Below are 25,736 nucleotides of genomic sequence, written 5' to 3' on the forward strand. Positions count from 1 at the left end.
CATAGTGTTGGAAGTTCTGGCTAAGGCAATCAGGCAAGAGAAAGAAATAAAGCATATTCAGTTAGGAAAAGAAGAAGTCAAATTGTCCCTGTTTGCAGATGACATGATTGTATATTTAGAAAACCCCATCGTCTCAGCCCAACATCTCCTTAAACTGATAAGCAACTTCAGCAAAGTCTCAGGATACAAAATCAATGTGCAAAAATCACAAGCATTCTTATACACCAGTAACAGACAAACAGAGACAAATCATGAATGAACTCCCATTCACTATTGCTTCAAAGAGAATAAAATACCTAGGAATCCAACTTACAAGGGATGTGAAGGACCTCTTCAAGGAGAACTACAAACCACTGCTCAGTGAAATAAAAGAGGACACAAACAAATGGAAGAACATACCATGCTCATGGATAGGAAGAATCAATATCGTGAAAATGGCCATACTGCCCAAGGTGATTTATAGATTCAATGCCATCCCCATTAAGCTACCAATGACTTTCTTCACAGAATTGGAAAAAACTGCTTTAAAGTTCATATGGAACCAAAAAAGACCCCACATTGCCAAGACAATCCTAAGCCAAAAGAATAAACCTGGAGGCATCATGCTACCTGACTTCAAACTATACTACAGGGCTACAGTAACTAAAACAGCATGGTACTCGTACCAAAACAGAGATATAGACCAATGGAACAGAACAGAGCCCTCAGAAATAATACCACACATCTACAGCCATCTGATCTTTGACAAACCTGACAAAAACAAGAAATGGAGAAAGGATTCCCTTTTCAATAAATGGTGCTGGGAAAATTGGCTAGCCATAAGTAGAAAGCTGAAACTGGATCCTTTCCTTACTCCTTATATGAAAATTAATTCAAGATGGATTAGAGACTTAAATGTTAGACCTAATACCATAAAAACCCTAGAAGAAAACCTAGGTAATACCATTCAGGACATAGGCACGGGCAAGGACTTCATTTCTAAAACACCAAAAGCAATGGCAACAAAAGCCAAAATTGACAAATGGGATCTAATTAAACTAAAGAGCTTCTGCACAGCAAAAGAAACTACCATCAGAGTGAACAGGCAACCTACAGAACGGGAGAAAAATTTTGCAATCTACTCATCTGACAAAGTGCTAATATTCAGAACCTACAAAGAACTCAAACAAATTTACAAGAAAAAACCAAACAACCCCATCAAAAAGTGGGCAAAGGATATGAACAGACTCTTCTCAAAAGAAGGCATTTATACAGCCAACAGACACATGAAAAAATGCTCATCATCACTCACCATCAGAGAAATGCAAATCAAAACTACAATGAGATACCATCTCACACCAGTTAGAATGCCAATCATTAAAAAGTCAGGAAACAACAGGTGCTGGAGAGGATGTGGAGAAATAGGAAAACTTTTACACTGTTGGTAGGACTGTAAACTAGTTCAACCATTGTGGAAAACAGTGTGGCGATTCCTCAAGGATCTAGAACTAGAAATACCATTTGACCCAGCCATCCCATTACTGGGGATATACCCAAAGTATTATAAATCATGCTGCTATAAAGACACATGCACACGTATGTTTATGGCGGCACTATTCACAATAGCAAAGACTTGGAATCAACCCAAATGTCCATCAGTGACAGACTGGATTAAGAAAATGTGGCACATATACACCATGGAATACTATGCAGCCATGAAAAAGGATGAGTTCGTATCCTTTGTAGGGACATGGATGCAGCTGGAAAGCATCATTCTCAGCAAACTATTGCAAGAACAGAAAACCAAATACCACATGTTCTCACTCATAGGTGGGAATTGAACAATGAGATCACCTGGACACAGGAAGGGGAACATCACACACCGGGGCCTATTGTAGGGAGGGGGGTGGGGGAGGGATAGCATTAGGAGATATACCTAATATAAATGATGAGTTAATGGGTGCAGCACACCAACATGGCACATGTATACATATGTAACAAACCTGCATGTTGTGCACATGTACCCTAGAACTTAAAGTATAATAATAAAAAAAAATCATCATCATCTATGAACAACAGTAATGCCAGTAAGAAGAATAAAATAATAATCTATGAACAACAGTGATGACAGTAAGGAGAATAAAATAATCATCTATGAACAACGGTGATGACAGTTTAAGGAGAATAAAATAATATATGAACAACAGTAATGACAGTTTAAGGAGAATAAAATAATAATCTATTAATAACAGTAATGACAGTAAGGAGAATACAATAATAATCTATGAACAACAGTGATGACAGTTTAAGAAGAATAAAATAATCATCTATGAACAACAGTGATGACAGTAAGGAGAAGGAGGTGAGCCCACTCCTATGGAGCTCACAATGTGCAGGACGTTCTTCGAATCCCTTTAAACCCAACAGCAACCTTCATCCTACTAATAACCCCATTTTTTAGCTGTGCAAACTGAGGCAGAGGGAGGTCAGGAAAGGTGTCCAAGGTCCCACCACTAGCAGGTGTGAAGGGAAGGCCCCAGAGCCCACTTCTTCAGGCAGGGCCCTTCCCCACTGAGGTGAGCAGCTGTTCTCATCCCACCCACCCTTCTCCTTCAGGGCCAGGAGGGGCTGGGGGCCCTAGAGCCACAGCCAGAAAAAGGCTGAACTTTCTTTATTCAGTTGAATGAAATAATCAGGCTTTACGCTTTCTTCTACCTGTGAGGTAGGAGGTGGGTCCACCCCAGCTGGGGTCCCGGGGCTGCCCGGGGTGGGGGCTCCAGGTGTTAATTGTGTTCGCGTGACTGAGCCAAGTTTCAGTCCTTGGGGACCGATATGTTCCCTGTAAAACGTTTCCCATCTTACAGTCGCTATGTTAAAAATCCCTGGGATTCCATTTAGTCATGATCTCTAGAGAAAAACAGAATTCAAAACTAGAGAATGAAATGAGATAAAAGTGGACAGTTGTGGCTGGAATTCTTTCTTATACAAATCAAAATGCAGTAATAGTTTCAACACATTTGACACCATCATAAATCCAGACACATCCAGTAGGCTCACTCCATAGCTCCAGGGAGGCGGGAATCAGTCACTCAGGCACCTTCACGGACCTCTCCTGTATCCACCGTCCTCCCCAGGTTTGAGGAGCTCGGGGTTCTGCCCTGGGACACGTCTGTCTTGCCCTCGGACACTGGCTCTGCCCTTCGCCCAGCACTGCCAGGAGGCCAAACAACAAGGCAGTGGCCACGGGCTCCCTTCCTGCTGGGCCCCTTTCTGGGCAGTGCTGGTTTTCTCCTCGGAGTCCAGTCGGCCTCCCACCACCCCTGGTGCAGTCCTCACTTCACACTTCAGGGGATGCCAGGGTAATCTCCTTATACCCTGCCCCACCCTCTGACCAGGGTAATCTCCTTACACCCTGCCCCACCCTCTGACAGCCCCTTCACTAAACTCTCTTCAACCCCTCTCTTGGCCTGCCACCTGCCTCCTGCCTCCTGCTGGGACTCTTGTGTTTCTGGTCATGGGCTCAAAATAGTAATATGTTTTAATTCTTTTTTTAAAAATATTGAAAATATTAACAGAAGTCACAGTAATAAATGTGTGCGATATAAAGTTGCAGCCCTGAACACAGGCTCTCGTCCGGTTTAGCACGATCAGCTATTCCTGCGTATTTTGCGACTATAATTAGTTTCTCACTTTTGAGGAGGGGTGGCCACAAATCTGCACCACTCGCTGGCCTGTGGCCTGGCAGGGGGACCCAGCCTCCAGTTGCCCTCAGCCCAGGATCCCCTTCCTGGCCTCCTCAGCCGAGCCCCCTGCAAGGCACTCAGGCAGAAACTCACCCTCAGGCTGGACACCAAGATAAACTTCACACAGAGGAGACAGTGAAATGCTTCCAGCTATGCAGACCCCAGAAACTGAGAGCAGTGACCTTGTGACTGTGGATTTCTACATGGTCTGTAATGTCAATATTGACTTTCTCTTTGACCCAAATTACTTGAATGAATGTTTTTAAGTATCAAGATTGTTCATTGTAAAAGTCATCCTTGTGTTATCAATTCTGTGTGGACTTGCAGTCAAAGGGCATGACTAGATTGGGTCTACTTTTGAAACCTGGCTGAGACTTTCCTGTGGCCCAGTGCATATCCAGCAACAAACGCTGGGGCCCACACTGACCGGTCTGTGTGAGCTGAACGTGACACGCATGCTGCACGTGTCATCTCAGTCTTTTTCAGTTAAACATGAGAATTGAAGCATGATCAGGTTTTTCAAATATCCTATGCATATTTAAAAAGAATGTTAACCCTTGAAGAGGCAAGGATATTGTCTTAGTCCGTGGGGATCCCACACCTTGCAGAGGAGGTGAGAGGGAGCAGGTCGTGTGTGTCCTCGGGGCCTGCTGCGCTCTCTGGCCTGCCTCGTACCATCCTCCTGCCTCTGTGGGCACCCGGCTCCTCCCTGCTCCAGGCTCTGCATGTCTGGTCCCACCTCATCGATAAAGCCTTGGTCTAAAGGTCACAAGAGGACTGAGACAGGGCCCAACTCAAAGTGGTCGCCGGGTCTCTCTCCTTCTCATCTCCCCACTGTAAATCTCCACACAGCATGTACTGTTTGCATCATCGTCTGTCCCTTTTCTGGTTTGTTCATTAATTGTCTTTGACCTCCACGAGGAGCTCCCGAGCCTCTTCCACCTTGTTTACAGACTGTCAGAGAGCTGGCACTGAGCCATGCTCAGTGGGCTGTTAAGGCAGCAAACGACCAAACAGACAAGCTCTGCCCATTGTTTCAACCTGGGGGCTGGTGCCATCAGAAACGGGGTACAGAGGGGTTCTGGGTGCTTAGTGTGGCCTGGCCCCCATGCCCACATCTGGGCCTGGCTGAGGCCACCCTGCAGGACTGGATTGAACACTTGCTTCCTGTGTTCCTGTTGTGGGGAGGACCCCTCAGTACCAGGGCCACGGTTGGGAAAGGACCACCCCAGAGGACCTCGTGAGAATGCTCAAAACTCAAACAACCCAAGAAAGCATGAGCAAGCATTGTGAACAGACACTTCAACAGGGCATATCTACAGATGGCAAGTAAGCACATGAAAAGGTGTTCAGCATCGTTAGTCCTTAGGTAAATGCAAATCAAAACCACAAGGACACAGCACTGTATATCTGCTAGAATGTCAAACATTATCAACCGAGTGTTGGAACCTTGTGGAGGAAGCAGAACACTCAGAGGTTACTGGGGGATCTAACATGATGCAGCCACTCCAGAAAGGGTGGAATGTTAAACTTGCACCTACCGTACAGTCATTCCATTCCTAGGTAGCCAAGAGAAATGAAAGCACATGTCCCTGTAATGACTCGTACATGAATATTTGTGGCAGTTTTTTTTGCAATAGCCCAAAACTTTAAGCAATGCAAATGTCCATCAACAAGTGAACAGGTGAACAGCACAATGGAGCGCTATTTACCAAGAGGAAGAAATGAACTATGGTTTCTCACCACATGGATGAATCGCAAGTAATTGTGCTGAGTGAAAAAAGCTAGGCTCTCATCCCCCAAAAAAGAGTACGTGCTATATAATCCATTCACACAAAATTCAAATAGTGCGAACAGGGCACAGGAAGGGACAGGACAGACATTCAAACACAGATGAAAAACGTTGGGGGTGATGGATGCATCCATTCTCATAGACGCTGCGATCCTTTCAGGGGTGTATGTACATGTCAAAACTTATTGCAATGTATTCTTTAAATACGTGAAGTTTATTGTATGCTAATTATACCCCAATAAACCTATTAAAACAAAATCACAACATATCAAAACTCTTGGAATGCAGCTAAAGCCATGCTAAAGTTATAACCTAAAATATATGCATTAAAAAAGAAAAAAATGCTGAACATAAACAATCTGAATGTCCATATAAAAAAGCTAGAATAAGCAGAAGGAAATCACAAAGATGAGACCAGAAAGAAATGAATTAGAAGGCAGATGTTCACTAAGAAAAATCAAGAAAATCAAAAGCACAAGCTCCACATGCCTTGAAAAGACTAATGAGATGAATAAGCCACCAGCAGCACCAGTCAAGAACAGCAGAGCGCCCAGAGTCCCAGCTGTGCGGGGGGCTGTGAGGGAGGATGGCTAGAGCCCAGGAGTTTGAGTCTGGTCTGGGCAACACGGTGAGACCTTGGTCTCAAAAAAAAAAGGGGGTGGGGGGAGAGAAGAGATAAATTGCCACTATCAGGATTGAAAAATGCATAAGACTACAGATTTTGTAGACATTAAGGCTAGTAGAAAGACACTACCAACAAATTTATACTGACAAACTTGAAAATTTAGATTAAATATACCAATTCATTTTAAAAAGAACTGAACAAAGCAGATCTAATAGGAAATAGAGAATCTGAATACTTCAATTATTTATTTTAAAAAATTAAATCTGGAAAAAAAACCTTCCTCAAAAAGAAACTCCAAGCCTAGAGAGAGAGCTTTACTAGCGAATTCTTCCAAACGTTTAAGAATAAATAAAACCAATGCTACATAAATAAACTCTTGCAAATTTTTTTTATTACACTTTAAGTTCTGGGATACATGTGCAGAATGTGCAGGTTTGTTACAGAGGTCTAGAGGTGCCATGGTGGTTTGCTGCACCCATCAACCCATTAAGTATTTCTCCTAATGCTCTCCCTCCCCCAGCCCCCCACCCCGTGACAGGCCCCAGTGTGTGATGTTTCCCTCCCTGTGTCCATGTGTTCTCATTGTTCAATTCCCACTTATGAGTGAGAACATGCAGTGTTTGGTTTTCTGTTCCCGTGTTAGTTTGCTGAGAATGATGGTTTCTAGCTTCATCCATGTCCCTGCAAAGGACATGAACTCATCCTTTTTTATGGCTGCATAGTATTCCATGGTGTATATGTGCCACATTTTCTTTATTCAGTCTATCATTGATGGGTCATCAGAATGAACAGGCAACCTACAGAATGGAAGAAAATTTTTGCAATCTATCCATCTGACAAAGGGCTAATGTCCAGAATCTACAAGGAACTTAAACAAATTTACAAGATAAAAGCAAACAACCCCATCAAAAAGTGGGTGAAGGATATGAACAGACACTTCTCAAAAGAAGATGTTTATGCAGCCAACAAACATATGAAAAAAAAAGTTCATCATCACTGGTCATTACAGAAATGCAAATCAAAACCACAATGAGATATCATCTCGTGCCAGTTAGAATGGTGATTATTAAAAAGTCAGCAAACAACAGATGCTGGAGAGGATGTGGAGAAATAGGAACACTTTTATACTCTTGGTGGGAGCCTAAATTAGCAAATATTTTAAAAAAGAGAATATACTCCTAACTCTTATGGTACCTGAATAATCCTTGTAGCAAAAATTAAACAGAAATACTACAACAAAAGAAAAAAATCACACATCATTTTCTTTTTTAAACATTGACCCAATGTATTACCAAACTAATTCCTGTGAAATACAAAAAGAATAATATATCATGATAAAGGTAAGTTTGTTTAACCCATGGTTAATGTAACATATGAAAATCAAATCATCTATCATCTTAATAGATACCAAAAAGAATTTCATAAAAGTCAACACTTATTTATGATAAAAAGCAAAACCCTTAACAAATTAGGGATAGACTGGGCTTTCCTTGATCTGATAAATAGCATCTACAAAACCGAACACCAAATATTATATTTAATAGTGAAATTAAATGTGGAACACGTTTGCTCTGAGTCCATGAATGAGACAAGATCCCCATTGGCCGCCTCTATTCAACACTGGACTGAAGGGTCCCAGTCCACAAAATAAAGCACAGAAAAAGAGATTAAAGGTACATGGATTGGAAGGAGAAGATAAATCTGAATATTCACGGATGACATGATTACACAAGCAGATATCTAAAAGATACTTTGGATTCAATTAAGAATAGTTTTTAAGAAAAAAGAGGAATGTTCTGGCATGAGAAGCTCTGCAACACACTGCTTGGTGCAGAAGATGAAGATGGCACCATGTGTCTCTAAACCACAAACGTAACCACTGATTTCTATACATATTTGCATTTGCTATAATGTGTGAGAAATCTGAAGGTTACCCAGCCCAACCGTCCACAGCAGATGGCCCTCGAAGGGGATGGGGGTTAGAGCCAGGCAGGGCCTGGAAAGACTGGATTTTATATGGATGTGGAGGGCATTGCAAGAGAAATTCATCCAAGACGTTCTCACGAAATCCACTACAATTGTACAAGAGAATGAAGAGCTGTGATTTCGACAGCCAGCTGGTGGATCTCCTCCTCAGGGTGCTTTATAATGTCATCTCCTCCAGCGGAAACGCAACCTCGTCATATCCCTGAGAAACGGGTCTGTTGGTTCCTCCCTCCGCACGTGTAGACTGTCCCTCCAGGAGGTTAGACGCCTCCCCTGAAACTGGCACAGGAGATACCACATGACCAAATCGGCACATGTGCAAGTTGTCCCCAAAGCACATTTGGCAAGCCCATAAGATGGAGATGCATAAACATGTCAACCAGAAAGCACCTGGCAACATTCAAGGCATCTTGACATTGAAGCACCTCAAGCATCTGCAACAGCAGCGCAGTTCCCACAGGTGAGGAAACTGAGTCTGAGCGAGCTGCAGCATAGGTCCCTGCCAGACCCACAGCTCCCAACGTACCCAACAGCCTTCTTCTCCCACCCCGGGGCAGGCCTCTCCGATGGGGACTCCAGCCACTGACTCTGCCCTCATTAGTGTGGCCCTGCTCTCCCCTGCTCACGGGTCCCCTTGCATCCATGAGCCCTGTGGTCAGCAGCCTTCCGAAGCCAGGCTCCTGTGGTCAGAGTCCCTTTCCACTGCATCTTGTGGTCAGCATCCACAGCCCACCCCAGAGCTCACCCCTGAGCTGGAGCACAAACCCACCTGCTGTTTCTGTGTCCACCTTCACCACACCTGCGTCCTCCTCATCCTGGGGCATGGCCTCGGCCTCCACGATTTCCTCGTACAGTCCTGCTAGCGGCATTTCCCCAATGACATCATAGATCGCTTCTTCAGGAGAGGCCTCAGATCTTCCCAGACCTGAGGCAAGGTGAACATGGTCACACACAGGCCCTCAGTGTGGACGTGGCCACAGGCAAGGGAGGGCAGTAACTCCAGGCGGGAACCCCACCCAGGCAGCAGAGAGGCAGGAGGCTGTTGGCTAGGATGTGGGGGCCACAGGAGCACAGCCAGACCCCCAGTGCCCTCCCATCCCTGGCCACCACCCCTTGTCAGTCAACCACATGATGCTTCCTGGTGAGCCCCACTGTGCTGCCTGGGGGAACCTTCTAGGGTTCAGCTCAGTCTTGAGGGCTGGAGGCTGATGCAGATGTCTGCCACTCTCTCTGGCCAATAAAATGAGCCCTAAGTGGCTGGGCACGGTGGCTCAAGCCTGTAATCCCAGCACTTTGGGAGGCCGAGACAGGCGGATCACGACGTCAGGAGATTGAGACCATCCTGGCTAACACGGTGAAACCCTGTCTCTACTAAAAAATACAAAAAAACTAGCCAGGTGAGGTGGTGGGCGCCTGTAGTCCCAGCTACTCAGGAGGCTGAGGCAGGAGAATGGTGTAAACCCGGGAGGCAGAGCTTGCTGTGAGCCGAGATCCGGCCATGGCACTCCAGCCTGGTCGACAGAGCAAGACTCTGTCTCAAAAAAAAAAGAGCCCTAAGTGAGACCAGCCTGCAGGCTGAAGCAACTGTCTTAGATGTGGATCCACCATGTTGACTTCTGACCAACTCCAGTTCCAGGAAGGCCTCTAAGATTTCTATTTTATCTACTGTTCCTTGCATAAGAGCATGCATTTACTGTAAATCCTGCCCTTAAGCAATTGTCCTGCATGTCCCCTTCCCCTGGGGTATATAATTTCTAGTTGAGAGGGATGATCATATGGGCATCCACCGTCTCAGCTAAAGGCACGGACATCGCTTGTCTTCATAAGTCCCTTTTAAGTGTTTCTTTCTAGGAAACTGGATTTGTCTGTTTCTTTCTTCAGCTTCTCAGTTCCCTGGACTGTAGGGGTAGGTCTGCATAGGCCTGATCTATGGAGCACCCCGCCTGCCCGGACCCCAACACCAGGTTGGAGCTGTGAGCTGCTCCTGCCCCCGCGCACCAGCTGATGGGATCAGGGTGGGCTCACGCTTACCCCTCTGCATGGCTTGTGTGACTCGAGGCAGAATCAGAAAGGCCATGAGGCCCAGAAGGAGAAGACCAAGAAGGGCTCCCAGGATGACACTGACCACCCAGAGTGTCTGGAAGGGCGCTGCAGGCAGCGGCGAGCCTGGGCCAGGCTCTGAGAAAGGAGAGGTCTTGAGCCAGCAGAGTGGCCAGCGGGGACCTGCACACCCTCAGCAGGACAGGGTGGCTCCAAGGGCCCAGCCACACCCTCTCCCTCAGGGGGACCTGCGAGTCGGAAGTGCTGGGGGGCATCTGCTGCTTGCCGCTGCGCAGAGCACTCCAGAATGACTAGTGTCCACTGGGGGTTCTGCTTTCCAGGGACAGCCCCCTTCCTTGGTAAAACATGGCCCCCAAGCAGACGCCAGGGCAAGTCACAAGAGGTGACCAGAGCACAGAGAATGGGGGCGGCTCAGGGAAAGTTACCCACTGCTGCTATTTCTGCTAAGGTCATCACTGTGGTTAACTGTTTGTTTTCTGCAAACAGAATGAGGTGCAGGCTTTGGGAACAACTGAACCTGCCAACACCCAGGTGACACATACCCGAAATGAACAAGAATTGGAATAAACAAAAGGGAATTCCCAAAAAAGATTAGGGGGAAACCCCAGGGGGTGCATGTCCCAACCAGGCCTCCACAGCAAATCAGCTTATCCCAGAAAAATCCCAGGGTGGGAACCAACCCGCTAAAGCCTGGGCGTGCTCTCCTGCCCACCGAAGTGACGGAAGCAACACTCAAGACGGACTCCATCCCAGCGGCTCTGCCGACCTCCTGACCCATTTTCCACCGCCCTCCACTCACCCAAGCAGCGCACGCCCGCGTCCTCCTTGTGCGCGCAGTCTCCGCGTCCCCACCGCTCCGCAGGGCAGCCCCGCAGGGACGCCTCGCTGCCCCGGCACCCCACCTCGTCCAGCCACACGGGTCCGGAGCCAGGGCCAAAGGCGGCGGCCCCCAGGGCGGCGACGGCCCGACCACAGCCCAGCTGGCGGCACACGACCTCCGCGTCCGCCAGGTCCCAGCCGTCGTCACACACGGTGCCCCAGGAGCCCGCGTGCCAGAGCTCCACGCGCCCGGAGCAGCGGTCCTCGCCCCCGCGCACGCGCAGCGCGCCCTCCTCTGGAACAGGGGCTGCCGTCACTGCGGGGGCTGGACCGGGATGGGAAGGAGGACAGGGACAAGGACAGAGGGGTACCTGGGCAGCCGAGCGAGGAGGAGCAGTTGAGGGGCTCCCCAGGGTCCTCAGGAACTTCTCCTGCCTTTTCTGCACAGGAAATGGGGACCCGTTTCTGTATTTGCAAGCTCAGCAGCTAAATTATGTAAAACATTTTTCATTTCCTTTTTTACTCTGTCTCCCCAACACACCAATTTCTGCTGGCTAAAGAGAGAACTCTCTGTTTAAGCAAGGGATCTCCACATGGGATTACAGATTTCACAAACTGTGCTGGAGACTTTTCCAAGGGGGACGTCTCCCTGTGGGACGTCCTCAGACCATACCGGGAAGTGCAGGGGTCCTGCTTCCCTCACTGGGGGAGATCACCGGGTCTGGGAAGACTCCAGATGTTCCCCACCCAGCCCAGAGCCTCAGCGCAGGGACCCCCACCTTTGACTGGACCAGCACAGGGCAGACTCATCCAGAATAAGGAAAAGGGAAACTGACATTTCATCTCCCAGGAAAGGGCCCACGCAGACACAGTATGGGGCCCCTCCGAGGCCCCTGTCCACCACCACTCCCCCCACACACAGGCCCACCCACTCACCTGTGCACAGGACCCACGCTTCCTCTCCACTGGAGCATGAATGCTGGTCCCAGGGGGCTGATGGGCACTGCCACAGGGACCGGTCATGCCTGTCCCTGCACTGGATGGAACCCACCCAGAGAAACTCAGGAGCAGACCAGCTTCCTGTCCTGGCCTGCAGCTGCCCGTGGGACCCACAGCCCAGCTGCCTACACAGGACCTCAAGGGAGGCCGCACTCAGGGTCCGGCAGACACCACCCCAGGTCCCATTGTAGAAAATTTCCAGCCGCCCTGTGCATGGCTGCCTGTGGTCCTGAAGCCTCAGATCCGTGAACTCTGCAGAGAGACAGGCCAGTCAGCAAGGCCCAGCTCGGAGTGTGGGTGGGGACGACAAGGTGGAAGGGCTGCAGGACCTGAACAGAAGACGCCGGCGTCCTCCTTGTGCCTACAGTCGTGCTGGCCCCAGCCCGCCGACGGGCACTGCCACAGAGCAGACTCGTGGCCCTGGCAGCCCAGCTCGTCCAGCCAGATGCGCCCTGCCCCGGCTCCGAAGTGTGCGGCCCCCAGGGCGCTCAGGGCGCGGCCACAGCCCAGCTGCCTGCAGACCACGTGCGCGTCCTGCAGGTCCCAGGCGTCGTCACACACGGTGCCCCACGCGCCCCCGTGCAGCACCTCCACGCGCCCCGCACAGCGCCCCGGCCCCGCGGCCAGCCGCACCCCGAGGCTCCCTGTGGAGAGACAGAGTCAGGGCGCCCAGGACCGCGCGGCGACGGGCCACTGGGGATGCGGTTCTGCCCTCACCAGAGCACACCACGCCGGCGTCCCGCGAGGTTCCCGCGGGCTCCTGCAGGGTCGCGGACACGTTGCACTGAGTCAGGCGGGTCTCGGTGCCCAGACAGCGCACGCGGCTCAGCGACACCTGGACGGACCCGCGGCTGGGGGCAGGTGCGTCATAGGCTTGTTCGGCCGCTCCGCACCCGAGCTGCCGGCACACCACGTCCGCGCCGCGCAGGTCCCAGGCGTCGTCCAGGACGCGGCCCCACACGCCTTCCAGGGAGACCTCCACGCGGCCATCACAGCGGCTCTGTCCTTCCCTCAGCCGCAGGCCATGGGGCAGACCTGGGGATGGGGACGCACAGGGGACCCAGGGTGTCAGCGGGAGGGGCCCAGAACCACCCCACAGCAGGGCCCCTCCCTCTCCGCCCCCTCTGTCCATGCCTCTCACTCACCCTCCTCCTCCACAGCCCTGGCTGCACCCACCTGAGCAGACTGCGGAGGCTGAGTGTCCCGGGGCACAGGCCGGGACGCCCAGGGTGCTTACTGGGCAATTCCACAAGTAGGGTTCTGTCCCCCCACAGTGAAATGCATCAGGCCAGATGGCAGCGTCCCCGTCCCCAAAATGGCCTCCTCGAGGTGCAGCCACCGCACTGCCACAGTCGAGCTGGTGGCAGAGGACGGTGGCGTCTGCTATGTCCCAGTGGGTGGCACAGAGGGGCGCCCAGGACCCCTGCACCTGGAGCTCCACGCGGCCCTCACAGCTGCTGCTGCCATTGACCAGCCTGAACTCTGGGGGAGAGGAGGAGTCAGTGTGGCTCGCACATGGCAGACACTGTCTGCACCTTCCTTCATGTGAGCCTGAGCCTGGTTACACAGTCCAGTACTTGGGGAAACAGACTGAGGGCATGAAAACAGCTTTGGCGAGTGACGTCACCGATATTGCCTGAGAAATCAAAAAGTGAAGGGCATCATCCGTTCACTTGGGCAGTGATTAAGTTGGGAAAACTATGGAAATATACTTTGTCGTGCTCTGGAATGCATCCAACACAGGGGAACGCTAATAAAGGTGAAGCTGCTGAATGCTGTCTCCAATAAGCAGGAAGTGAGCACCAAGACAGAGCTCCACACACCCTCTCAGATCCTGCTTCTCATTGCCAGCCAGAGCTCTGGGAAAGGGGGCAGCACCCCTGGCCCCACTCCCCAGGCCCGACACGTGCTGCTGCACCTGGTTCTTGGTGTGAGCCTAGTTAAACATACCCCACACCCTGCACGTCAAAGGAAATGCCTGAGGGTAAGTAGCAACAACAGTATACGTGGCAGAGTAAGGAACCCCAAAGCTCCATCTCCCTCTAATGTAATGATTAGGTGGTAAAACTCATAACCAACTTTTTTGAAATTCTAGTATCTGGGAACAACTTGAAAACACTTAAGGAAGAAAGAAGTGGCAAATTTGGTTCTGCATAAGGAATGAGTGAAGAATAATGCCTTAGTATTGACCGTGTGCCCCAACAAAGAGCTAACATGCAAAGACTGGAAGAGTCGGGAGTGCTTGTTTGTCTGTTTTTTACTATGGGCATTTAAGGAAACATGTCTAATCACTAACCCCACTAACCAACAAAAAAGAGACCCTAGTGGTCACATGTAACAAAGAGTCTTTACAAAAGGACTTTAGAAAAGTCATTAAACAGGGCACGGTAGTTCATGCCTGTCATCCCAGCCCTTTGGGAGGCCAAGACGGGTGGATCATGAGGTCAGGAGTTCAATACCAGTCTGGCCAAGATGGTGAAACCCTGTCTCTACTAAAAATACAAAAATTAGCCAGGCACAAAATTATTACTAATTACTAATATAAAAATTAGTGGTGGGTGCCTGTAATTCCAGCTACTCGGGAGGCAGAGGCAGGAGAACTGCTTGAACACAGGGGGCAGAGGTTGCAGTGAGCCAAGATCATGCTACTACACTTCAGCCTAGATGAAACAGCAAGACTCCATCTCAAAGAAAAAAAAAATCAGCAACAACCAACCCTGGTGATAGAGAAAAATGCGATTTCTAGAGGTGCCACAGTATAATAATTCAAAATGTCCAGTTTCCAATAAAAAAGATGAGACATGCAAAGTAACCATAAATTATGACACATTTATAGGGGGAAAAGGGAAATACAAATTGTCCTTGAGGATGCTAAGTCATTAGACTTACTAGACAAATACTTTAAATACACTGTCTTAAATATGCTCAAAAAGCTATAGGAAACCAGGATAATGATATCTTACCAAATAAGGAATATTGATAAAAATATATAAATTATAAAAAGGAATTGAGTAGATTTTTCTGTAGCTTAAAAAGTTCAATAACAAGTGAAAAATTCACTAAAAGGTTCAACAGCAGATCCCTTGAGCAAGCAAAAGACAGAATCTATGAACTTGAATATAAGTCAATTCAGATTATCTAGTCTGAGGAGCAGAAAGAAAAAAAGGATAAAGAAAAATCAATAGATCCCAAAAGACCTGTGGGACACCATTAAGGATACTAAGAGATGCATAATCAGAGTCACAGAAAGAGAGAACACTGGCTCTTCCACAGAATAACAAAAGAAAAAAAAAATTTTTTTAAGAGAGAGAGGAGAAAGTGAAAGAAAAAATATTTGAAGAAATAATGGTAAAAAAATTCCAAGTTTGATGAAAGATGTAAGTCTGCAACCAAGAAGCTCAATGAACTTCAAGTAGGTTATACTTAAAAATACCTGCACTGAGACACATTAAAATCAAACTCTCAAAAGACAAATATAGGCCGGGCGCGGTGGCTCAAGCCTGTAATCCCAGCACTTGGGAGGCCGAGACGGGCGGATCACGAGGTCAGGAGATCGAGACCATCCTGGCTAACACGGTGAAACCCCGTCTCTACTAAAAATACGAAAAACTACCGGGCGAGGTGGCGGGCGCCTGTGGTCCAGCTACTCGGGAGGATGAGGCAGGAGAATGGCGTAAACCCGGGAGGCGGAGCTTGCGTGAGCCGAGATCCGCCACTGCACTCCAGACCGGGCGACAGAGCAAGACTCCGTCTCAAAAAAAAAAAAAAAAAAAAAAAAAAAAAAAGACAAATATAAAGAGAAGAATTTGAAAGTAGCAAGAGAAAAGCGACTCGTCATGTACAAGGGATCCTCAATATGACCAACAGTTGATTTCTCAGCAGAAACCATGGAAGCCAGAAAGCAGTGGAGTAGTATATTTAAAGTGCTGAAAGGAAAACCCTGGTCACTCCAAAATTCTGTATCTAGCAAAACTATCCTTAAAAATGAAGGAGAACTTTAAACAAAAGCTGAGGAAATTCATTGCTAGTAGACTTGTCCTACAAAGAATGCTAAAGGGTTTAATTCAGGCTGAAATAAAGGCACTAAACAGTAAATCAAAGCCTGATGATTAATCTAATAACACTGATCAGGATAATTACATAGGAAAATATAAAGGCCAACAGTATTGTATGCAGGGTTTGTTATACCTTTGTTTGCTCATACATGCTTTAAAAAAATAGGTATGAAACAAAATTATACATTTATGTTAATGGACAAACAATGTGTAAAGATGAATTAGTGACAATAACAATATAAGAGCAGAGATTTTGTAAACTATTGAAACTAAGTTGGTTTTAGTGCAAACCAGAGGTTTGTAAATTTAAAATATTTCTTATGATCTCCAGGGGAACCACTAGAGAGAAAACTAAGAAATACACCAAAAAATAAAAAAACAGAATGGGAAATGAAAATGGTACACTATAAATGTCAATTAAATGCAAAAGAAGGCAGTAATGGAGGAATTGAGGAACAAAAAAATAAGACATGTATGAAACAAATAGAAAAATAGCAGAAGTGAATACTCCTTATTGGTAATTACTTTAAATGTAAAGGGATTAAACCATCTAAATAAAAGGCAGGAAGGGACAAAATGGATTATTTTTTAAAAATGGTTTTAAAATGTGCTCTCTTCATAAAGTCACTTCAGATCAAAAGACCATTAGGTTAAAAGTGAAAGTTTGGAAAAGATATACATGCACATAGTCACCAAAAGAGAGCTGAAGTGGCTATACAAATATCAGACAAAATAGACCTAGTCACAGTTTGAATGTTCATGTTCCTCCAAAATTCATGCTGAGACAGAATCTGAAAAGCAACAGTATTAAGAGGTGAAGCCTTTTGGAGGTGGTTAAACCACGAGGGCTCCATCCTCATGAAGGACATTAGCCCTTATGAAGGGCTCAAGGGAGCAATTTCATCCCTTTTCCTCTTTTGCTCCTCTATTATGTGAGGACACAAAGAAGGCCCCATCTATGAGGAACAGGTCCCTCCAGACACTGAATCTGCTGGTTCCCTGACCCTGGATTTCTCAGCCTCCAGAACTCTGAGACATACATTTCTGTCATTTACAAATTACCCAGTATGCAGTGTTTTCTATAGCAGCCTAGATGGACTAAGACAGACTTTAAGTTAAAAATTGTGAGGAGAGATAAGAAGAGGATTATATATTTATTAAAGGGTCAGTCCATCAAAAGAATATACAACAAATATAAGCATATGTGTAGCTAATAACAGAGCCAAAAGTAATAAAGAAAAAAATTGACCAAATTAAAGGCAGAAATAGATGACTATAAATAATAACTAGAACCAAAAATATCTCACTTTTTTTTTTTTTTTTTTTGAGACGGAGTCTGGCTCTGTCGCCCGGGCTGGAGTGCAGTGGCGCGATCTCGGCTCACTGCAAGCTCCGCCTCCCGGGTTTACGCCATTCTCCTGCCTCAGCCTCCCAAGTAGCTGGGACTACAGGCGCCCGCCATCTCGCCCAGCTAGTTTTTTTGTATTTTTTTAGTAGAGACGGGGTTTCACCGTGTAGCCAGGATGGTCTCGATCTCCTGACCTCATGATCCACCCGTCTTGGCCTCCCAAAGTGCTGGGATTACAGGCTTGAGCCACTGTGCCCGGCCAAATATCTCACTTTTAATAATGGATAGACCATCCATGAATACAGCTAATAAGGAAAGAAATTACTGGAAGAACACTATAAACCAATTAAACCTCACAGACATATGTGAAACACTGTGCTCAAATCAGCAAAATACACATTTTTCTCTCATGTCCATGAAATGTTCATCAGGGTAGACACTATGTTGAGACATAAATCAAGACCGAATAAATTTTAAAGAACTGAAATCATAAAAAGCATCTTCTCTGACCATAAAGGAATGCAGTTAGGAATAAATTTAAAAGGGGAAACTGGGAAATTAACAAATAGAACACACTCATAAGCAACCAATTAAGTCAAGGAAGAAATCACAAGGAAAATTAGAAAATACTTTTGGATGAAAGAAAGTGAAAACACAACATAACAAAATGTATAGATTGAAATGAAAGCAATGCTTAGAGAAAATTTTATAGTAACGAACATCTATATTAGGAGAAAATAAATATCTCAAATCAATAATGGCATTTACACCTTAAAAAACTAGAAAAGGAAGAATAAACTAAACCTGAAGCTAGCAGAAGGAAGGAGATACTAAATGAAATATAGAATGAAAAACAATAGAGAGAATAACAAAAATAAAAGCTAAGTCTGTGAAGAGATCAACAAAAGTGACAACATTTAGCTAGACTGACCAATAGAAAAAGAGAACACCCAGCTGGGTGTTGTGGCTCACGCCTGGAATCCCAGCACTGTGGGAGGTCAAGGCGGGTGGATCACAAGGTCAGGAGATTGAGACCAACCTGGCTAACATGGTGAAACTGCGTCTCTACTACAAATACAAAAAAAAAAAAAAAAAAAAAATTAGCCAGGCAAGGTGGCGGGCGCCTATACTCCCAATGACTCGGGAGGCTGAGGCAGGAGAATGGTGTGAACCTGGGAGGCGGAGCTTGCAGTGAGCTGAGATCGCGCCACTGCACTCCAGCCTGGGTGACAGAGTGAGACTCCACCTCAAAAAAAAAAAAAAAAAAAAAAAGAGAGCGAACACTCAAATTACCAAAATCAGAAATGAATGTGGGGGGTACTTGGTATGAAATCTACAGAAATAAAAGAGAAGTGTAAATTAACACCTTGACTAATGTCATAGTATTCACCCCCCCAGTTAGATAATTTAGATGAAATGAACAGATTTCTAGAAATACACAAATTATCAAAACTGACCCAATAATGAACAGAAAATCTGAACAGAGCTATAAAAAGTAAAGGAAATAAATCAGTAAACAAAAACCTCTGAATAAAGAAAAGCCAAGCACCAGGTATCTTCACTTCACTACTAGAATGAAGGAAAATAAATAAATAAATAAAATAAAACATGATAATTTCAATTGATGCAGAACAAGCATTTGACAAAATACAACAGACTGTCATGATAAAACATTCAACAAACCAGAACAGAAGGGAACTTCCTCAATGTGCTGAAGAACATTTATTAAAAACCCACAATTAGCATCATACTCAATGAAAAAACACTGAAAGCTTATCTCTTGAGATAAGGAACAAGACAAATATACACTTTTTCACCATTTCTACTCAACATTCTACTGCAAGTTCTAGCCAGAGAAATTAGGCAAGAAAAAAGAAATTAAAAGCATCTGTATTGGAAAGGAAGAGGAAAAACTACTGTATTCAGAGGTACATGATCTTACATATAGAAAATCTACAGAATCCACCAAAAAACTATTTAAAGCCATAAGAAATTTCAGGAAAAAAGAGGGCATAAAAAATAGTTGCATTTCTATATTCTAATTATGAATAATAATAAAAGAAGACCCCAAGAATACTCAAAGCAATCCTGAGCAAAGACCAAAGCTGAAGGCATCACATTACTGGATTCCAAAGTATACTACAAAACTATAGTAACCAAAACAACATGGTACTTGATACGAAAATAGACACATAGGCCAGTGAAACAAAGAGAGAAGAAAAATAAATCCATGCACTTACAGTCACCTGATTTTTAACGAAGGTGCCAAGAATACACATTGGGAAAAGGACAGTCTCATCAACAAATGGTGCTGAGAACACTGGATATCCACATGCAGAATGAAACTAGACCCCTACCTCTAACTATATACAAAAATCAACTCAAGGTTTATTAGACTTAAATGAAAGACCCACAACGATAGAGACAACCAGAAGAGAACAGGGAAAGTGCTCAGGACATTGGTCTAGCAAGGATTTTTCAGATAATACCTGAAAAGCACAGGCAACAAAAGCAAAAATAGACAAATGGGTTTACAGAAAACTAACAACCTTCCATACAGCAAAGGAAACAATCGACAACATGAGAGAAAATCAGTAAGTTGAAGAGATATCTGTACCCCCATGTTTATGACAACACTAATCACAATAACCAAACTATGGACTTAACCCATGTTCATCAATGGGTAAATAGAGAAAATGTGGTCTATATATTACACAAAATGAAATCTTTTTCAGTCTTAAAAACAGAATGGAATCCTGTCATTTGCAGCAACGTGGATGGCCTGGCAGACATTATGTTAGGTGAAATAAGTCAGAGAAAGACAAACACCAGAGGATCCCACTTGCACATGGAATCTTGAAAAGTTGATCTCATAGAAGTAGACAGTAGAATGGGGGCTACCAGAGTTAGGGAGTGTAGTGAGGTGGAGGTATGGCGGTGACTGGTCAACTGGTAAAACGGTAGAGACAGGAGAGAGAAGCTTCGGTGTTCTACAGCGCAGGCGGGTGGATACAATTAACTGTATTGTGCTATATATTTCAAAATAGCTAGAAGAGAGAATTTTGAATGTCCTCACCACAGAGACACAATCATGTTGAGGTGATGGATACGCTGAATTCCCTGATTTGATTATTACACAATATATACATGCACTGGAACCCTGCACTATACTCCATAAATGTGTACAATTAATATGTGTTCAAAATGTGTCAATTTAAAAAAGAATGAAATAATAATAATAATGTTTACCAAGGAGGCCCAAGACAGACTTATACACTGAAAAATACAAAACATTTTTGAAAACAATCAGTGAAAACCTAAACAAATGCAAAGACATCCTGTGTTCATAGATTGAAAGATTTAATATTGTTAAGATGGCAATACTCCCAAACCAATCCACAGATTCTGTGAAATCCCTATCAAAATCCCAACAATCATTTTTTGTTCAGAGACAGAACTGATCTTAAAATTCAGATGCAATTTCAAGGGACCTTAAATAACCAAAACAATACTGAAGAAGAAAAACTTACAGGACTCATTTCCCTATTTCAAAACTACCACAGAGCTACGGTAATCAACACAGTATGCCACTGGCATGAAAATACACATATAAGTCAACAGAACAGATTGAATGTCCCAAAATAAGTGTATCCATGTGGGGCAAAGGATTTTCACATGGTGTGAAGAAAATTCAATAGGAAAGATCACCTAATCATTACAAAAGTAAATATGTACTGAGACATCACACTGTACAATTATTATTTGTCATTTTAGAACAATAAATACATACGTTCAAAACATAAGGAAAGAATAGTGTCTTCAACAAATGGACAACCGGGCGCCGCACGCACAGGAATGGATGGAACCCTTTCCTTATCCATATACAAAATGTAAGTCAAAGTCAATTAAAGACCAAATAACAGCTGAAACTACACAACTGAGAAAAAAACCACAGGAGTCGTCTTCATGACTTGGATTAGAGACTGGACTCTTAGATATGACACTAAAAGTTCAAGAAACAAACAGGGAATAAATAGGCAAACAGGACTTCCTCAAAACTAGAAGCTTGTGCCTGAAGGAGCATCGTGGGAAGTGAAAAACGCCCCCAGAACGGGGGATATTTGCCAACGATACATCGACAGGGATGCAGGGCCCGCATGGAGAAGGGTCCTGAGTAAACATTCCTCCAAAGATGATCAACTCCAGGTCAACAAACACCTGCGAGAGGAAGGGAGGGAGGGAGGGAGGGAGGGAGGGAGGGAGGCAGCTCCAGGCCCAGGGCGCGAGCGCCGGGTTCGGTGTCCGGGGAGCGGCGGTGCCCGCGCCCCACAGCCCCAGCCTCCCTGCCCGGACCCCAGCCCCGGAGCCGCGCGGGTGACTTACTTTCTCCCGTGCACCTGAGCCCCGCGTCACGGCCGGGCCCACACTGGCTCCCGCGCGCCCGCGGGCAGTGGAACAGCAGCGACTCGTTGCCCGCACAGCGGAAGGCCTCCGTCCACACCGGCCCCGAGCCCCGGCCGAAGCGGGCGCCCTCGGGCGTGGACGCCGCCGCCCCGCACTGCAGCTCCCGGCACACCACGTGGGCCGTGGCCAGGTCCAGGTCCGCGTGGCAGACGGTGCCCCAGGTCAGGCCCCGCCGCACCTCCAGGCGCCCGGCGCAGGGGTGCGCGCCGCCCACCAGCCGGGCCTGGGTGTGTCCTGGGGGCAGACGCTGGACTGGAGCACGGGGCAGGACCGGCTCGGCGTAGGCCTCTGGGATGAAGCGACCTGACCGCTGCCCTCGGCCCCACGGAAAGGACTGATGCAGGAGGACCCAGGACCACCTGGGCTGGCCCGGCCCCTGGGGCTCTGAAGCGGCAGGAGAGGTCCTGGGGTGTGCAGGCCGAGGCCTCTGCCACCCACCAGTCTCCCTGGGGTCCTGGCTCCGGCAGAGTTCGGACAGCAACAACAGTCCCCACCCCAAACAAGGATCTCTATCCCAGGGCCTGGGGCCCACCTCTGTGTCATAGAGCCCACTCCCAGGCTTGGACCTGGACCCTGGCAGGCCACTTTAACCACCTGGTCAGTTTTAAGCCCAGTGCCCAGCCACACCCTGGCCAGAGCCCTGAGGGAGGAGCTGCCATCAGTGTCAGCCATCTCCCCAGGTGACCCCTGGGCCACCAGCCCCTCTCCCTCCCCAGGACAGGGGTACAGGAGGGCAGCAGCATAGGGGCCTTGCTGGGCAGGTGCTGAAGCCCCAGGAGACAAGACCCCCACACCCTGTAGGCCAGGGCCATCCCCTCAGTCCCTGCACACTGCTCTGAGTGGATACCTCCTGTCTCAGAGATTCTCAGGAAAGGGCGTCCCTACCTGCACACACCACCTCAGAGTCTGTTGGGAGGTCACAGTGGTCTAGGAAGTTCAGGTTGAACCTGCAGTTGAAGATGCTGGACTCTGTTCCCTGGCAGGAAATGACTTTCCAGCCCAGCCAGCCTGGGTGCCCTGTGAGGTGGGGCCTGGATGCCTGGAGTGCTGGGCCACACCCCAGCCTTCTGCAGAAGACGCTGGCCTCTTTCTGGTGCAAGCCACAGCTTATCACAGGGCCTTCTGTTATCCGGATCACAGGGGTCCCCGCACAGGGGCTGCCTCCACCACGCAGCCCCAAGGAGGCCAGCTTTCCTCCTGCACACACAGGTGCCCACACTGGTTCCACTTCAGTTCTGCTGGGGCGTGGTCCTCCCACCCCTAACGTGTGGACTGAGGCAGTGGCCTTTGTTGGAGGATGAGGTGTGTGGGGTCTGCAGCAGAGGCCTTTCTTTTGGGCCCAGGACCCCAGAGGGGGCAGCCAGAGACTGTACCTGCCCACTTTAGGTCCCCTCTCCCCACCACCCTGTGCCCAAGAGGCCACCTGCATAGATGGCAGGACAAGCTCCATGCCCTCTGGCTTCTGGGGCCTTGCCCACAGGGAGGGCCCATCAAGTGGGGAGGACAGCACATAGGAGATCAGCCCATCTGCTCCTCTCTGAGGGGCCCTGCAGGCCAGTATCCCAGGCCCCTGGTCATACCCCCACAGTGGTCTCCACACAGGGCCAGCTATCTGGTTCTGGAGCTCATGCCTTGGAGTTTGCAGGCCAAGGCCCTCTGGTGCCAGTGGCCTCTCCTTGCCTGTGTCAATGTCCCTCATCTCTCTCTCCTCACACTTACCACTTTGAGCCTCTGCTTCCCACCAACAATCCAGCAGAGGGGAAAGGGCAGGGTCCCAGCCAGAGCCTGAGCAGGACAGGGCTGCTGAAATCTGGGGCAGATCCAGGAGCTCAGAGCCTCCTGAGTGGGCCCCGACAAGGGAGCAGAAAGCTGAGATGAGGGCCGGAGGGAGCACCTCACTCAGCACCAGCCTCCACACCTGCCTGAGCCCCCAGGCCGGTGCCTCCACTCATGCCAGCCACTCAGGGGAGAAAGAGAGGGACCCTTCACCCCACAAGGTCCTGTGGTCACCACTGGCCCCCAGTGTTTGATGGTTGCCACGAGTCAGTTGAACCCAAAAGAACTGAACTCGGGCTGGAGTCCCAGCCAGAGCTGGCCTCGGTGTGTAATATGTCCCTCAATTGTGCTGTGCTGTCTGGGCCTTTGGAGGGGACACATGTGGGGTCATACAGTACCATGAGGGTCTGAGGGTCACAGCACTGGAGTCACAGGCACCCCAGGAAGAAGGGTCTTGTCTTCCACCCGGGGAGACTCAGGCAACACCCCTCCTCCCCAAAGTGAAGGTCGTGGGTGGGGACAGGGCCACAGACTGGCAGAAGTGGCTTCCGGGGCACCCATCCTACCTGAGCAGTGGACTGCACCGATGCACTGACACTCACAGCCGTTAATTGACCCCCACTTCCCCAGGGAGCAGTCCCAGAGCGAGGCCTCCACACCCTGGCACTGCACGCCCTGCAGCAAGGACTGGAGAGCCTCCTGGGGCCACACCACATACGTGGGGACATAGAGGGCACGACCGCAGCCCAGCTGCCTGCAAATCACAGATGCCTCCCGCAGGCCCCAGTGGTCCCCACACACCAGGCCCTGCTGCCCCAGGGACTGCACCTGCAGGAGGCCCTCGCAGCGGTTTCCACCCCTCACCAGGGCCAGGGACTCTGCAGCGGGAGCTTCGGGACAAGAACATAGGAAAGGCGTCATGGCAAGGTACCCTTGAGTACTTTATGCCCAGAACGTCCGAAGTTAGAAATCTAACTTTCACTTTCCAGCCCAGTTTGCACCTTACTCTTGATTTTCCCAAGTTTTCTCGCGCATTATTTGGATGTCACCAATGACATGAACAAACTTAAATATCAACAAAAATGAACAAAATGTTAACAAAAACGGCCTAAGGACCATTTTCTGAGGAAATTCAATGAAGTGAAGGTCCCAGCCTTTCACATGCATTTGGAAGGCCCACAGAAAACAAGATTGTGATCACTCCGCCCACTCACGAGCCCCGCAGCGGACACCCCAGCCCTCTGTGGTCGCCAGCTGAGGCTCCCAGGATTCACAGCAAGGAGCCGACGGGACCACTGTGGTGTCGTGGCCCCTCCCCCATGGAATGTCCTGGACACCGGGGCTCTGACCCCCAGCGCCCTGCAGGCAGCGGCACACACTCACCGGGAGGGCGGGTCCAGCAGGCCAGGAGCAGGGGCCACAGTCCCAGAGGGAACAATGCCATGCCTGGCCACTCTGCTGCTGCCGTGCCCCAGGCTGATGCTCTCGTGGCAGGGACGTGTGTTCTGCCTCTGGACGGAAGGTGGACGCTGACTCAGTGTGACACCTTTCTGAGAAGGAAGCCCGTGCACGCCCTCGCCTCCTCCCCCCATATCAGAGCTGTCATCTGTCACCCGTGCCTCAGCCCAGACGGTGCCAGCAGCGTGTGGTGAGGCCAGGCTGGGCTTCCTGCACCTGGTGCCCAATGCAGCCCCAGGTGTGAGATGGACCAGTGAGGGCCCATTCTCAGCAAGGCCCTGGTGGCCATGGGTGCTGACACAAGGGACTGGCAGGGGAGGGATGGACCTTCTCTGCCTCTCACAAAAGGTGCGGCTGGAGACCTAGGGTCGTGCCAAGCTCATGCGCTGTGAACACACAGACCTAGCAATGGGAGCAAAATTCTGAAAAACGTGTGTGCCCTGCGACCCGAATTCGTAAGGGATGCATGGCCTCCCTGTGAGGCTGTGTCCTTGGGAAGCCACCAAATCCAACAGAGGATTAAATCAATGATGCGGCATCGGAGACAAGCCTGGAAAGGGGCAGCGTTTACACACGGCTGGATAAACACTTGCATTTGGGCAAGTCTATATGCCAGCTGCATGCTTTTAGA

The 25,736-nt window shown here is 48.2% G+C and overlaps 2 protein-coding genes across 5 annotated transcripts in view; both read right to left on the reverse strand.

Moving 5' to 3' along the window:
• LOC117082782 (vegetative cell wall protein gp1-like) overlaps positions 1–25,736 on the reverse strand; it is a 158,724-nt gene that overhangs the window by 107,052 nt on the left and 25,936 nt on the right. The gene's annotated exons all lie outside the window — the stretch shown is intronic.
• Positions 7,088–25,190, reverse strand: LOC117082873 (scavenger receptor cysteine-rich domain-containing protein SCART1-like). 4 transcript variants are annotated; one of them, XM_033210017.1, is made up of 11 exons: positions 22,757–24,451; positions 21,791–22,105; positions 13,181–13,486; positions 12,722–13,039; positions 12,334–12,648; positions 11,942–12,256; positions 11,377–11,445; positions 10,986–11,300; positions 10,157–10,303; positions 8,895–9,050; positions 7,088–8,404 (listed from the first exon to the last, which is right to left on the reverse strand). In XM_033210017.1, the coding sequence occupies exons 1-11, from the start codon at positions 23,568–23,570 to the stop codon at positions 8,283–8,285; spliced, it is 3,192 nt and encodes a 1,063-aa protein (XP_033065908.1). In that variant the 5' UTR covers positions 23,571–24,451; the 3' UTR covers positions 7,088–8,282. The 4 variants fall into 4 exon arrangements, with proteins under 4 accessions (XP_033065908.1, XP_033065912.1, XP_033065910.1 ...); XM_033210021.1 differs by lacking the exons at positions 21,791–22,105; positions 22,757–24,451 and adding an exon at positions 25,031–25,190; XM_033210019.1 differs by lacking the exon at positions 12,334–12,648.

This window comes from Trachypithecus francoisi, unplaced genomic scaffold, assembly GCF_009764315.1.
Source record: "Trachypithecus francoisi isolate TF-2019V2 unplaced genomic scaffold, Tfra_2.0 Lachesis_group9, whole genome shotgun sequence".
Taxonomy (NCBI): domain Eukaryota; kingdom Metazoa; phylum Chordata; class Mammalia; order Primates; family Cercopithecidae; genus Trachypithecus; species Trachypithecus francoisi.

Bases quoted from the DNA above. Each gene is read 5' to 3' on its own strand.
- LOC117082873 (XM_033210017.1), bottom strand. From the start codon at position 23,570: ATGAGGGACATTGACACAGGCAAGGAGAGGCCACTGGCACCAGAGGGC. The intron at 12,257-12,333 runs GTCCTGCAGCCC...GTCTCTCTGCAG, and splicing joins CGCCGGCGTCTTCTGTTCAG to AGTTCACGGATCTGAGGCTT. The intron at 11,446-11,941 runs GTGAGTGGGTGG...TTTCCTGTGCAG, and splicing joins AGCGTGGGTCCTGTGCACAG to AAAAGGCAGGAGAAGTTCCT.